The 13,781-nt window shown below is 38.9% G+C and overlaps 1 protein-coding gene across 3 annotated transcripts in view; it reads right to left on the bottom strand.

The window, feature by feature from the left end:
* Positions 1-2,825: 2,825 nt before the first annotated feature.
* The window catches only part of Atp8a1 (ATPase phospholipid transporting 8A1), a 255,642-nt gene continuing 244,686 nt past the window's right edge, over positions 2,826-13,781 (bottom strand). For all 3 annotated transcript variants that reach the window (XM_008827209.3, XM_008827210.3, XM_008827208.3), the window contains 4 exons: positions 13,419-13,507; positions 12,499-12,591; positions 5,940-6,031; positions 2,826-4,646 (listed from right to left, as the gene is read on the bottom strand). In XM_008827209.3, coding sequence (XP_008825431.1) covers positions 4,549-4,646; positions 5,940-6,031; positions 12,499-12,591; positions 13,419-13,507 — 372 coding nt within the window. In that variant the 3' untranslated portion in view covers positions 2,826-4,548. The remainder of the gene's footprint in view (positions 4,647-5,939; positions 6,032-12,498; positions 12,592-13,418; positions 13,508-13,781) is intronic.

Raw genomic sequence — 13,781 nt, 5'->3', positions numbered from 1 at the left:
GGTGTTACTGTAAGCAACTGACAGAATTCCATAGACCTGGTCACTGTGGTGGATGGGCTGGCATTTTCTTGATATATTTTGTTGAAGATTTCCTATAAGATTAAAGATTTATTTTATGAAATAATGTTTTAAGAACAGGAACTATCAAAGGGCAAGTGCATGAAAACACACAATCATGAGTGCCTAGCTTTAGCGTACCTATGACACCGCTACAAATTGTTTAAAAATTAGGCTATTACTTTCCGACTAGCACTCATTTTCTGAAAGGAAATTTTAAATGACAGGTTATAAGTGTGACACAGTGCACACAATAAAGGACAAATATCCTATGAATATCATGCCAGGTATCTGAGATGCTGAATTAAAATATTAAAATATATAATTAAATACTGTTATGAAATGTTGATTATTTCTAGAATTCGTTTTGACCCCCTGGAAAGGAGGAGGACTCACTGATTCTCTTGGATGACAATAGAATTCATGGCTACCTTATTTGGCAGTATCCCTTCACCTGTCTGGGTGAGAGAGAGCTTTCCAGTAAGTTCTTAATGCTGCTGATATTATCTTACAGGGAGCACTGAGTGGAGGTGTGAGACACACCATGTTAAATTTCCTGCATTCCTGAGAAACACTGCTTTCCTGCTAATACATTCTACAATATAGCATCTTTCAGGGTGTGATACCAATATATTTTTATATGTATATATAAAACACTTAGAAAGTCCATGCTCAACACTACCATGTACATTCCAACACTAATGAAGCAACTCCTGGCTTTTCAATGCCAAAGGAATGAGGATTTTCTACCATAAATAGTATTTTCTGAATTGTAAACATTATAAAGCAAATTGTGTTAGCATTTTCCAGAGTCCCTACAAGGGACTTTTTAAATTGGAGTTATATGTTGTTTATTTCAGAAAACATAGGTTAATAGTCACTTTAACTACAGTCATTTGAATCCTGGTAAAAGCACACAACTTTTTCCAGCTAAGAAAGGTTAAAAACTCAAGAGTACTGAGTCTCTATAAACTCCCTGCAATTGAAATTCTGTAGTTCAAGTTTTACCCAAGTAGTCACTTCCCACCCTCTCCTTTACCAAGGAAGAGACTGACTTAATATCCATAATTCAAACACAGGCTCCAGGGACCAAAAGGCATAAACTGTCTTATTTCAGGCTGTGATGTAGACTGATAACTCTGAGTATTCTCATGTTGAAGAGCTCCATCAAAATAATTCATGATTCAAGATAAAAATAAAACTTTTGATTTTCATGTTGAGGTCAAAAGAGTCTATTCTATTCACAATGTTTTGATATTGAAAATTCTGGAGAAAGACACCCCCGATTAGTGGAGGGCAGAGGGAAGCAGTGGTTTAGTAACTGTCATGGGATTCACTTTATTCTTGCTCATTTTTGTGGTCTGACTCAACTATCACCACTGGGAGGCTGAGGAAAACCAACTCTCTAGATTCAGTGAGTAGACAGTTAAAGTCTATGACTTCATCATTTCGAACACCATCTTAGACTCTCTACATCTGTGGTTTTGCTAGATGTTTTGATTCATGATTCTCTTAATCTGAGCCCCAAATGGGACGGGTCTGAGATGTGAAGTAATGTAAACTCTATTCCCTTTTGAATTACGTGTATGTGTTACAACCTCTTATTTTTAGAAAATGTAGAGACATACTGGTAACTAGCTACAAATTCAGAGAAGGAAGAGATCTAGACTCCAACTTTAAATCTAGATTGTGAAAAAGGGAGACAAGAATGTAAAATGATGAAATGGGGCCAATTTGAAAAATCACCTCTTTCCCCAATGGTGTCCATCCATGTTTTTAAAGTGCTACCTATTTTGCTGGCAATCCACTTTAAAGGCAAACAGGGTTTTGAGTAAAAGGCAAAAAAGTTTGCTTCAATCTCTGAAGTGTATCTGAAAACTGGAACTCCTTTTTTTTAATCTTTTAAAATGAAAACATTATTGTAAAAACAGTGTAGAAAATTGGTTGTAGTTTTAAACAGCCCCTTCACCATTTACTGTTGGTAGCAAAATAGGCATTTTTTAGAGGTCATGGAAATGCTGAAAACAATTAAACAACATACATCTCAAAATATATTAATGAACCGTACTCATGATGAGAAATACTATTTGACCACTAATCTTTTAAAATGAAAACATTATTGTAAAAACAGTGTAGAAAATTGGTTGTAGTTTTAAACAGCCCCTTCACCATTTACTGTTGGTAGCAAAATAGGCATTTTTTAGAGGTCATGGAAATGCTGAAAACAATTAAACAACATACATCTCAAAATATATTAATGAACCGTACTCATGATGAGAAATACTATTTGACCACAAAGTTACAGGTTTGAGTAAAATAAGAAAGACATACCTCGTATTAATTCAAGAGATCTAAGGGTTTCCATTCATCCCAGTGGGAAAAACTTCATTTGAATGCAGCATAGCATATACAGCAAATTGAATGATGTCTATCTACTGATGCCCATGCACACAGCACATCTTACTTTTACCCATTCCATTTTGTTGTGAAGTGATCCTTTCTAGGCCTTTGGAGAAAACCATTTGAAGGTATGTATCCATCCTCTAAAAACTTTGGTAAGACAGACTAGCCTGGTACTCACAGAATGGCTTACGGTTACAACTCCTAAAGAGTTCTGTCAGGATCATACTCTTTGAACAAGACACACATTTTAATACATGAGACCCCTAATAAAGTAAAGGCCCCATCTGATAGTTCCACATCAGTGAAGCCCACCCTATTCTCTGTAGCAGTATTTCTACCCTGTCCATTTCCTTTTTTGGACTGCCTACAAATATTCTCTGGAAAAGAATCATCAGATGCTATAGCACTGACCATCAAAACACCCCTAAAGAATGGGAGCACTACAAAGTGCCTATAAGCAGGGACCGTCTTCCTAGAGAACCAACATCACACACCGAACATTGAAAAAATGTAGTATTCACATTTCAGAAAATTCCCTCAAGCAGTAATCAGCTCTTAAGTTTCACCCAACTTAAAGATCTATGCTAAAAATAAAAACCCACAAACCTTCAATGCCTGATGTGTGCATGATCTTTAAGTCTTAAATAAGCTCTTCTCCAAATCAAATTATCTAGCAAAATAGATGGGAGTAGGGCTGTTGCTAGCTTAGCTGAATATTTACACCTCTCAACCAAATAGGACATTTGTTCATGTAGTGGAGGTAGGCAGAAGGAGAACATTACCTAACAGACCTCGGGTTAAGACAAGGTTTTTTTTTTTTTTTTTTTTTTTTTTTTTTTTTTTTAAAGAAGGAGAATGTGCTACTTATCTATCCCAATAAGCAGCAAGCGACTCATCTTGGGAATTGTTGGCTGAGTGAACTGTGAAATAATCTTCAGCCTTAAGCATATGGGCAGTCACCATCACACCAATGAGAATCCCCTCCAGTGGGAACAGGCAGTGAGGACCACACAAAACACATGACAAAAGCTGAGCCTATGTACATTACAAAAGCCCATGCATTTATCTGACACTTTAACCCAGTCACTGAAGCCGAAGCTTTGGAAATCGCACACAAATATGTAAGCATAATTAAGAGGGAAAACTTGAAGACAAAGTGACATCCTCACTCTACAGCAGAAGCCAGAAAAAATCTAGAGGATGAAAGTTGATCAAAAATGACAGACACAATACAGTTCTAAAAAAAAAAACAACAGTGCTATAACGATAGTCACACGGACACACATTCCCTCTAACTTGAACAAAGAAAGGAGACAGAGAAGTACTTGTAAGGCTGAAGGTGCGACACCACAGATTTTAGTAGCAAATGCCTTGAAATACTCATTTTTTTTGCAAGTCACTTTCACAATTGAAAAGTCAAGCATGCAGATCTTATAGCAGTACTGGAAGTGAACTTTCTCAAATTTCTGGGCAAATGACTACTGAATGAGAGATACACTTACTGAACTTCTTTGGCAAACACTTAGCAAGACAAATTTTGACACAAATACTTATTAGTGCCTTGTTTAGAAGTGCTCAGTAAAGTGAGTCAGTCCCTTAAGAATGCTGGTTTGTTTCAGCATATCCTGAAATCTAAGTCTGGATATTGAGATTCCCTTTCCCATAAAACCGGTCAGTTTAGAAGTTTGTTTTCTTTTTAAATGGTGGTCAAGCCAAGGAACTGATGGTCAGTTACATCCCAGCCAAGGAACTGATGGTTAGTTGCAGTCCCCAAGTGACAGTTTGTGAACACTGAACTGTCCTCATTTTGAGAAAGCACTCTGACAAGATATAAGGTCATTTTCAATATCTGTTTACAAAGCCTTAGCAAGTGCTTGAGAACTTCTTGGAGAGATGGTGTGACAGTAGCTGCACAGTGCTTATGTCTATGAAGTACATGAATCCGAAGGTCCATCTGTGAGATGAGCTCAGATCCACCTTTCCTCTCTGTGAACCAGACTGGGATTGGTCAGCAGATTGCAGTGATGACCTTAGATTGTGGCAGCTCTCCCAAGAGATGCAGCAGAGCCTGCTGCTCAGCCCTCCCCATCACCACTCATCTGGCCTCTGTTTTGTGGTGTCATAAGCTCTAATCACTTCAGACTGTGAGACGATACCATTTTCATCTTGAGAGAAAGCATATCCATCTGTAAGTAAAAATAGAAGAGAAATCACTATCATGAACTGGAAAAGGCTGTTAGTTCTGAGCGCTTACTGTCTATCTGGGAGAGCTGATGCCTACTTCCCACCTTCAGAAGAACGGGGAGCTCAATTTCACATCTGGAAAAGACACAAACTCAGCTGAAAAAGGAGAGTGGGAGGACCAGATGTGCCAGTGTAGTCTGTAAATTTGGCTTTCCCTTAGACTAGGCAGAAGCTGTGAAATCCCCCTCAATCCTCTGTTCTCTATCTCAAGTCGAATTTCCTCCATTTTTTGCTTCTCTGTGGCTGGAAGGGCTCAGAGAGTCTGGCTATGTAGGTGTATACATTTCTAGATGGGTCAGGCGACGGGGAGGGAGGGTTGGAGAGAGTTGGATAGTAGGTGAACAGAGGGACATGTTAATTAGCTTGACTGAATCATCCTACCACAAGTACATGGATCAAAACACCACACTGTGCTCCATAAATACATATGATTATTCATCAATTAATGACACTGAGGACATGAACACACACAGTTGCCAGTGGCAGAAGAGTGGTCTGCTTTCTTCAGGCAATATTCTTGTTGGCTCTCAGCATCTATAAATAAACTCACTGATGTTCAACATGGTCAGAGGAGGCATGGGGTTAAGAGATGACCCCTAAGGACTCACATCTTTAGAAAAGGCCCCTTGAAATACAAAGAGCAAAAGCATGAAACATGAGCATATATAAAGGAAAATGAATTATATGTGGAAACATGAAGCAAAAGATATATTACCAACACCAATAAATTTACTACAGGGCTGCATATGTTATGTTCCCGCTCAGATCTTTGAAATGCTAAGAGGGTGAGATACCTAATAACTTATACAGTTCTAAATATTCATAAATATTTCTGAAGGGGAGAATATATGTTTTCTTGTGTTGTATGGAAGCGAAAGGCTCTTGTGATTTATTCAGCTAGAAAGGATAATAACACAGAGGCAGCTTTAAGAGTTAAGATTTATATCACTGTTTCTTTTTAAGATTTAAGCAAGTAAAGAATGTGGAGGTATTACTGTTTTCCTTTAAGTGAGACAGCAGCCTTTTAAAATGTTCTATTAGAAATGAGATGGTGTAGCACATGGGCTTTTTAACCACCCATTTGTTTTTACACAACGTGTTTAAGAGATCCAAAACTTATTTCTGGTGTTACTTTTAAATAGCTAACTATTCCTCAAGTCAGCATTCTGCTCTGATAAGTGCTAGGACCCAGAGATGGCAGAGAATTCATTTACGATAAAAACACAAATGCTTACGGAGCAGGTTTTGTTGTAATGATTCAGAGCGGTACAGATTCACATGGTTCTTCTTAAAGACGTTCTTGAGCAGTTGGGCCCTCTCAGTGAGGCTGTGGAGCAGGTGCAAAAGTGTGAAACACATTATCAGCTCAGGAGAGCCCAGCACTCTGCAGGAGCACCAGCAGAGTTGGGCGTGAACAAAAGCTTCCTGGGAACCCACAGCCCAGTCTGATTCTTTTTACTCTAGTTTCCCAGATAGCAAATGAAATGTCAAGTATTTAGACTGACACTTTTGAGGCCATTTCCTCCATAGCTAAGGAGGAGTTTTTAATCTTTAATAATAATCTAGGAAAAATGAGATTTTTTTTTGCTCCCTATGATTATATCTAAATCAAATAGAAATACAGAACCTGTTCAACATAATAAGTGAAAAATTAGCAAACCATCTAGTAGTATTAATAATTTCTAAAACCTTGATTACTTACTGTATGTATTCTTAGTACAGCATTCTTTGAATGAAAAAAACCTCTGTTTTAGCTCTATTATACTGTTTTCACACAGACATACTCTGGTTTAAAGTATGTCAATTTCATTTTAAAGAATGTTTTTAGAAAAGAATTCTGCTAGGTAAAGCAATGAAAAATGCATAAATGTTTAGAATGGTCTTGATAAGACAGGTCTTCATAATTAATCACACAACTACTGAAAAGTGCCTGTGAGATTTCATGCATCTTCCCCCCACTGTACTTAGCAGAGTGCCTCATATAAGCAGGAACTCAAAACATTTGTTGAACAAAGGAATCTGAAATTCAGAGATGCACTTGTACCCCTCTTCCATCTTACTAACTACATTATTTTCTAGTGATTGATTTATTAAACTTTCTTTGATAGAAAGAACATGGTGAGCACAGGAGAAAAGAAGCTGTCTATATGCGTTAAAGCAAATGATCATGCAACTGTGTTTTAACAATTGTAGCTGCATCAGCTAAAAAATTTCCAACTTGTTTTTCTCCCACTATAAAGACTTTAGTTAAGCTGTTCTAAATTATGTGAGTTCTGTGTTTTGCCACTTTTTGAATCCCTGAAAGAGAATAATCTTTGTATCTCTCTCTCTCTCTCTCTCTCTCTCTCTCACACACACACACACACACACACACACACACACACACACACACACACAGAATCCTCATTGTATAAATGAATTATGCAGACATTTAGGCAAAAACTGAAGGAAAATATTTAGAAATGTTGACATTTGTAGTAATCCTCCTCACATATTTTTTTAAAGCCTAGGGATGTTAACTGGGACTTACTAGACATATTTTATTATCTCTGGGAATTAGCTACATTAAAAGGAGAAAATGATTTCATGCACAACTCCAGTGGTGGTAAAGTTAGTTGTAAACCTTGTTTCTGCCAGTGACATAAACAGAGAAGGAGAAAGGGTCATTTTGATCAAGTCACTTTTCTTACCCTTCTCTTTAAATGATCTAACATTACAGGCCCTGGGGCACTGAGGGACACTAAAATAGGTAACTGCTTTGAGGAAGTGGGCAGCGTGAACAGCGGGCAGTCAGTCTGACTTTGTTAGCAGAGTACTATGGCCAGTGTGTTTGGAAGTCTCTGGTGATTGAAACTGAAATCACTACAGAAGGCAGGAGGAGGGCAATGTGTCATTCTGCCAGTTTCTTCCCCAAATCTGTTTTCCAGGTTTGAGGCAGGCCTTTCTAAAAGCATCATACTTGAATACTGCAACACTAGAGTGTGAAGAGGCAGGCATGAGGATTTTATCTTTTATATTGCAACAACTGAAATGCATGGGGGGAAAGTGGCACGTCCCTCAGCAAAGAGCCCAGACTTTGGAGTCTGTCTTTGACTTGATTCTGAGTCTGCTCCGTACTAGCTGGATCGTCGTACACAAAGCTTCTTTGGCCTTGTTATCGTCCTTATAATGGGAGAGGACAATATATGACTCTCAGGCAGACAAGAGAGGGTTTAGCTACCTGTCAGCACAGTGATTGACACCGAGGAAGCACTCAACAAATGCTGGTCCCTTCCACCCCTATCCCCCAGATCCATGGGTTTTATTAGAAAAGATACTTTTAAAAGATCACAAATGGTACTTTGTAAGGGTCATTTTTGATGCATTGCTTTATACTTAACCTTGGCTCAGTGGGGAGAGGTCTACTGCTGAACTGTTGTCATTTCTAATGCAGCCAGCCCACCTCTTTGATAAGAAAACAACTATGTATTTTTCATCTTTTTCCTTGGTGACTGAGTTTTCTGCTTCAGTCCTTGCAGAGAAGAGTACCTCTTTGAGAATATAAACGCCATCCGAAAGGGAGCACTTCATACATTATAAGTGATGGTGAGTTGCATTTCTCTGGCCCTATTCTACCTTTTAGAGGAACAACTCATCATTTCAAAATATGTGCAGTTCTGTGCTGTCTGTATATGGGGACTGATTAACATTAGTCCTGATGTGACTACCAAGCCACATTATGAAATATACTGATCACACACTAACTAAAAGTTTTTTTTTTTTGAAGAGCTTAATGCAGTATGACAGAAAGGAAGGGAGGAAAGAAAGGAAAGCAAAAAGGACCAGGATATGTCCTCACTAAAACCACATCTATTCAGGACCCTTAGCCAGCACTTTTACTCACTCTTTGTATGCTCTTTCATTTACATACCAAGCTACGCAAATTCCGAGAGTTTGTTGAATGCAATTACATAGCAACTACCATTTAAATATTGGTGGTTTATTTCCAAGTCCATGAAAATGTTACAATTTAGGTGTTTGGTGGAGGTGAGTGAAAACATTCGTGTTTAAATATAGTATTTCTTTCAGAAACACTAAAAAATATGAGTGTTGTAAAAAAAAATTCATGTAGAATCAAGGAATGCATTGGAATGTGCCATTTAAAATAATTTTAGTCCGTTTTTGAAGGGTGGTAAAATGGCATCTGTTTATATATGTTGGCTTGGCAAGTTATTTTGGTTGACTCACTGAAATGAATCTCCAGAAAGTAAGCATTCAGTCACGGGAGAGTTAACATGCAGCATGGAGAGGGAGGGGCGGTACTGGGACGATGAGCCACGATGTTAACAGGCTTAATCCCACGACTCTAACAGGCTTACTCTCTGTCAAGGAGGAGATAACACTGCCTTGTATCCTTTTACTGTGTGCCTATTTGTGTATGTTGCGTGATACTTATTAGTGTGGGTGTCTCTGCATACATGTAGAGGCCTGGGACTGATGGGGTGTCTTTCTTTGATCACGCCCTATCTATATTTTTGAGGTAGGGTCCCCTCAGTGAACCAGAAGCACATCATTGGCAACATATATGAACTTTAGGGTCTGCCTGGCTCCAGCCCCTATGGAGTTGTGGCTATAGGCATGTGCTATCATGCCTGGCTTTTTTTTCTTTTTTGTCTTTTTGAGACAGGATCTCCCTGTAGCCCCAGCTGTCCTGGAACTCACTATGTAGACCAGGCTGGCCTCGAACTCACAAAGATCTGCCTGCCTCTGCCTCCCCAGTGCTGGGATTAAAGGCGTGCACCACCATGCCCGGCCACTCATGCCTGGCTTCTTATGTGGGTTCTAGAGATCTGAACTCATGTCCTTATGCTTGCAAGGCAGGTACTTTACTGACTGAGGCATCTCCCTAATCCCAGAAAAGCTTTTCTATAGCCCTCCATTTTTAGTTCCCACCGAGGTATGTATTGTCATACTAACAAAGTCCAGTGTGGAAACTGGGACATAATTTCATTTGCTAGTTCTGGGGCAATGCCAAAATTGCTTTCCAGTACAAAAGACTAAGAGAGTTTGGGAGTGAGCCTCAACATGGTCCATCATGACCATATTACCTGACAGCTGAGGCTGCAGGAAAGAGTGATGATGGACAAGTCAGTGAAGACTGACCTGATGACCTAAGACCCTGAGCTCAGGTCTGTTAAGAAATGACTTATGTGGTTGACGTTCACAGCTTGAAAAGCAAACTGTGAGTCTCATTATCATTTACTTGCCCATAATATACATAGCTCACATACACTCCAGTGATATCCCAAAAGAGCTGCCCTCTCTCTAATGAGACCAGTTTCCATAATCCTTTGTTACAACCCTTGTGTGTGTGTGTGTGGGGGGGGGTGTTGCTCCTGTATGTGCAAGTGTGAAGGACATAGAGAACACCAGGTGTTCTGACCTCTCACTCTCCACCTTATTTCCTTGAGATAGTCTCTTTCGGAAACTGGAACCAGGCAGAAGTCCAGTAAGTCCCAGTGATCCTCCTGACCCCACTCCCCACCCTGCTAAGGTTATAGGCATGCAGGACCATGTTATGTGGGTGCTGGAGGCTTGAACTCAGGTCCTCATTTCACAGTGAATATTCTTACCCGCTGAGCCATTTCCCTAGCTCTCGTCTCTGTTTTTTTAAACTCACATTTTTTGGCTATTTTATAAATGGTAAGATGTTACATGCAACTCTTAGCTTAGCAGGATCTTTCCTCTGCTGTTGCTGTCTTTCTTCCCCTTGCCATTTGCTGCTCTTTTTAGCAGGAAGCCACCATGCTCTCCCTGGTGATTGACGATGTACTTTGAAATCACCACTGGGCAGCAAGAGCGAGTGTGTGCTGTAGGGGTGGGGAGTGTTGTTTGTGGTATTTAGCCAATTTATTTAACTCATTACTGAATTCCTGAGAAAAGCTGACTAGCTATTTTAGGCAAATGAGCTGGAGAGCTGCAGGGAAAAATTGTCTAAAGTGCTTTCAACAGAGAAATCAGTGGTCATATGTGGTATGATCCATTTCTTTCTGGTTTAGACTCACTGATTCATGCTTTACTTAACGGAAGGGGCTACATGCATTGCAGACTCATGGAGCATATCACTTCAACCCCTCACTGACCATGAACTGGTATGTGACATGAGACAAATGAAGTATCATGTGAAGGGCTTCAATGAAGGCTTTACTAACATATTTACAAACATGAGAAGTTTACTTGAAGGCTAGAACAGTATCATCAATGGCCTTTCCCTAGTAATTGTCACTACATGACTTTATTCAGTTTTGTGAGTTAGAATGCTTCCACACCCTTTGTAGTGCTGGAGAGAAAAACGGGGAAAACACACTGAGGGACTGTTGGTGCCAGGTCACAGCATAGGTGCTTTGGTATAATGAACCCAGTGAAGGGGAAGATTTTCAGATGAAGGGGAAGGTGAAGGGAAGGCACCCTTAGACCCGAGAGTCAGCGGCATCACTCATCTCTACCCACAGGCATGGATGGAAGAGGCTCAGCACTTTGTCAGGGTCTAGTGGGCTGTTCGTGTTGCTGTAGCATGTTCTGACTACCTTAGGAACTTGGTCTCTCTTAGCCCCAGTTTCCTTCTCTGAAAGAAATGGGGAGGATCCATCTACACTGAGTTGCTACAGGGGTTCAGGGAGCTGGTGTACAGAGATCACAAGTGAAGTACCTGGAAGGCAGTCTGTACTCAAGAAATGCCAGGGCTATTCTGTTCCAAGACAGACACACACTGGGGTTTCAGGGGCTGGTCTGGCCTAATGAGGAGTAGTAAGAACTGGAGGCTGGGGTCCTAGCTTCTGATGCCTACCCCATTGTGTCAAACACTGTAAAAATGCTGATTCAAGATTAGGTAACCCACAGCAGGATAAAACATTTCCCATGGACATTAGACAAAAATCTTCGCTCTGATTAGTAGGATAAAGAAAACATAAAACAAATTCCCAGGACCATCTTTATAAATATGTTTTACTATGGATTGCTTTTAAGTAATTTTCTTTTAAATAATGCTTTGTGTATTTAGTGAATCTTTCATCTCTCAGACTTGCTTCTTTGGAGAATGGTGGTGGTAAAGAAAAAAAACCTACAGCCTATCTAGGCTGGTTCCAAATAACATCCTGAACCCAACATGCAAACAGGGATGTTTGCCCTGTGTCAGACTATGCTTTTGATTATGTACTTGAAAAATCACTGACATTGTTTCAGAACTAATATTCTTTTTCCTTTTTTATTTTAATAAAACAATAATATTCATAACTCATTTATTTGATGCTTATTAAGTGCTAGACACTATGTTACATACTTTATAGTATTTTATTAAATTCTTTTTCTTTTTTCTTTTCATTTTGTTTTGTTTTTAGTTATAAAGTCTTACTCCATTGCTGAGGCTGGCCTGGAACTTCTTATACAGCTCAGGCTGGCCCCAAACTTGTGACTGCCCACCTCAGTCTCACAAGTGCTGGGGTTACAGGTGTATGCCACTATGCTTCATCTATTTTATTCAGTTCTCATAACCATTTTGAGGTAGGCGTATGACTCCCATTTTACTGATGAAAAAATGAAGGCCCCATAGCACTAAGGAACTTGGCTAAGGCAACACACTATTTAATAAGGATATATTTGGTTTGAATCCACACCTTTCTGATTCCAAAATTTGTCAATAATACCACCAATTCCAAGTTAGATGATAAGTAAAGTTTTTAAGGCTTATTTCCAGCCACTAGTGAAAGCTAAATGTAAAATTCTCTTATGAAAGAGCATATTCAATTTGCCCTTTACCTTTTTCCAAGTACAACTGCGCCTGGGTCTTGAGATTTCGCCTCGAGCTCCTGAACTTCATCTACTAATGTTTTAAACATGGTCCTCTTGATGCTGCAGGGAGAAAAGGAGGTGCATGGAAATGCTCCCAGGAAGATGTTACAGAGGTAGACAGGAGGCTTACCACCGTGCTGCTGATGCACAACAGCAAGCAGTGGACAAACAGGGTTTTGACAGAATCTACAAAGCTAGGGTATTTTGTTCATTAATATGGGAACAACAGTCTTAGATGTATAGTATTAAAACTCATAGTTACTAAGTAAACATATCACTAACTTTAATAAATATATTGTGGGAAGAGACAGCATTTTAAAATATAACCTCTAAATTGGAGTCGATAGGCTATTTTTTTAAAGGACATGAAGTTGGGGGGCTAGGGTCAGGAGGATGGATCTGGGAGAGCTGGGGGTGAATATGATGAAAATACATTATATGAAATTCTCAAAGAATTAATAAAGCTATTAAAAACAAAAATAACCATTAAAAATCATAACATTTTTGTTTCTTTTACACTTTACATATTTAGAGAAGGCAAGCAAGTACTTATTTTTCACAGCTCTCTTAAAAAGTATTTTGGGAGTAGAATTTTTTTTTCTACATTGTACAGATCTTGGAGCTGATGTCTAAACAGACATATTTTCTAATGTTATTTTCTCCAATCCAATGAATGCAACATCTCTTTGATGTTAATTGAAAGTACCTGTTTTATTTCTCATTTGGCCTTTTAAATTAACTTAGTTTTCTAGGTCTTAAATCATGCCTTTCTTCTTTAAAGTTAATAAACATTACTAGTGCCCATTTTGCAAACTTAAAGCTACAGACATCTGAGAGGTAACATACATCTACCTTTTTATGAATATAGCCAAATATGAGGTACTTACACTTTGCACACCACATCTAGAAGCAAGGATGCCACAGGGATTGAGAGCAAGCCCATCCAAAAGACTCCAGAGCTGAACAGCATGGCTGCCTGTGGAAATCAGCACAAACGCTGACATTTCCTTATAGCAAGAGATACACCATTCAAGGTTTCGTTTTTAAAGCTAAGTTAATTAAATGAAGTAAAATCATTTCAATATCAATCTGTAAAAGGAAATGTAGTGACTCTGAACTCAAATGTGTCAAATATTGAAATTAAAGGCCATATTTATTATAATATACCTTGACTCATCATTTTTCCCTCTCAAGTAGCTAATAGAGCAAAGTTTTTAAAATCCTATATCAAGTCCATATATATATATATA

This window comes from Nannospalax galili, unplaced genomic scaffold, assembly GCF_000622305.1.
Source record: "Nannospalax galili isolate Female #2095 unplaced genomic scaffold, S.galili_v1.0 scaffold772, whole genome shotgun sequence".
NCBI classification, from domain to species: Eukaryota; Metazoa; Chordata; class Mammalia; order Rodentia; family Spalacidae; genus Nannospalax; species Nannospalax galili.
Note: the sequence above shows the minus strand (reverse complement) of the source record. Positions and strands in the feature narration are given on the sequence as shown.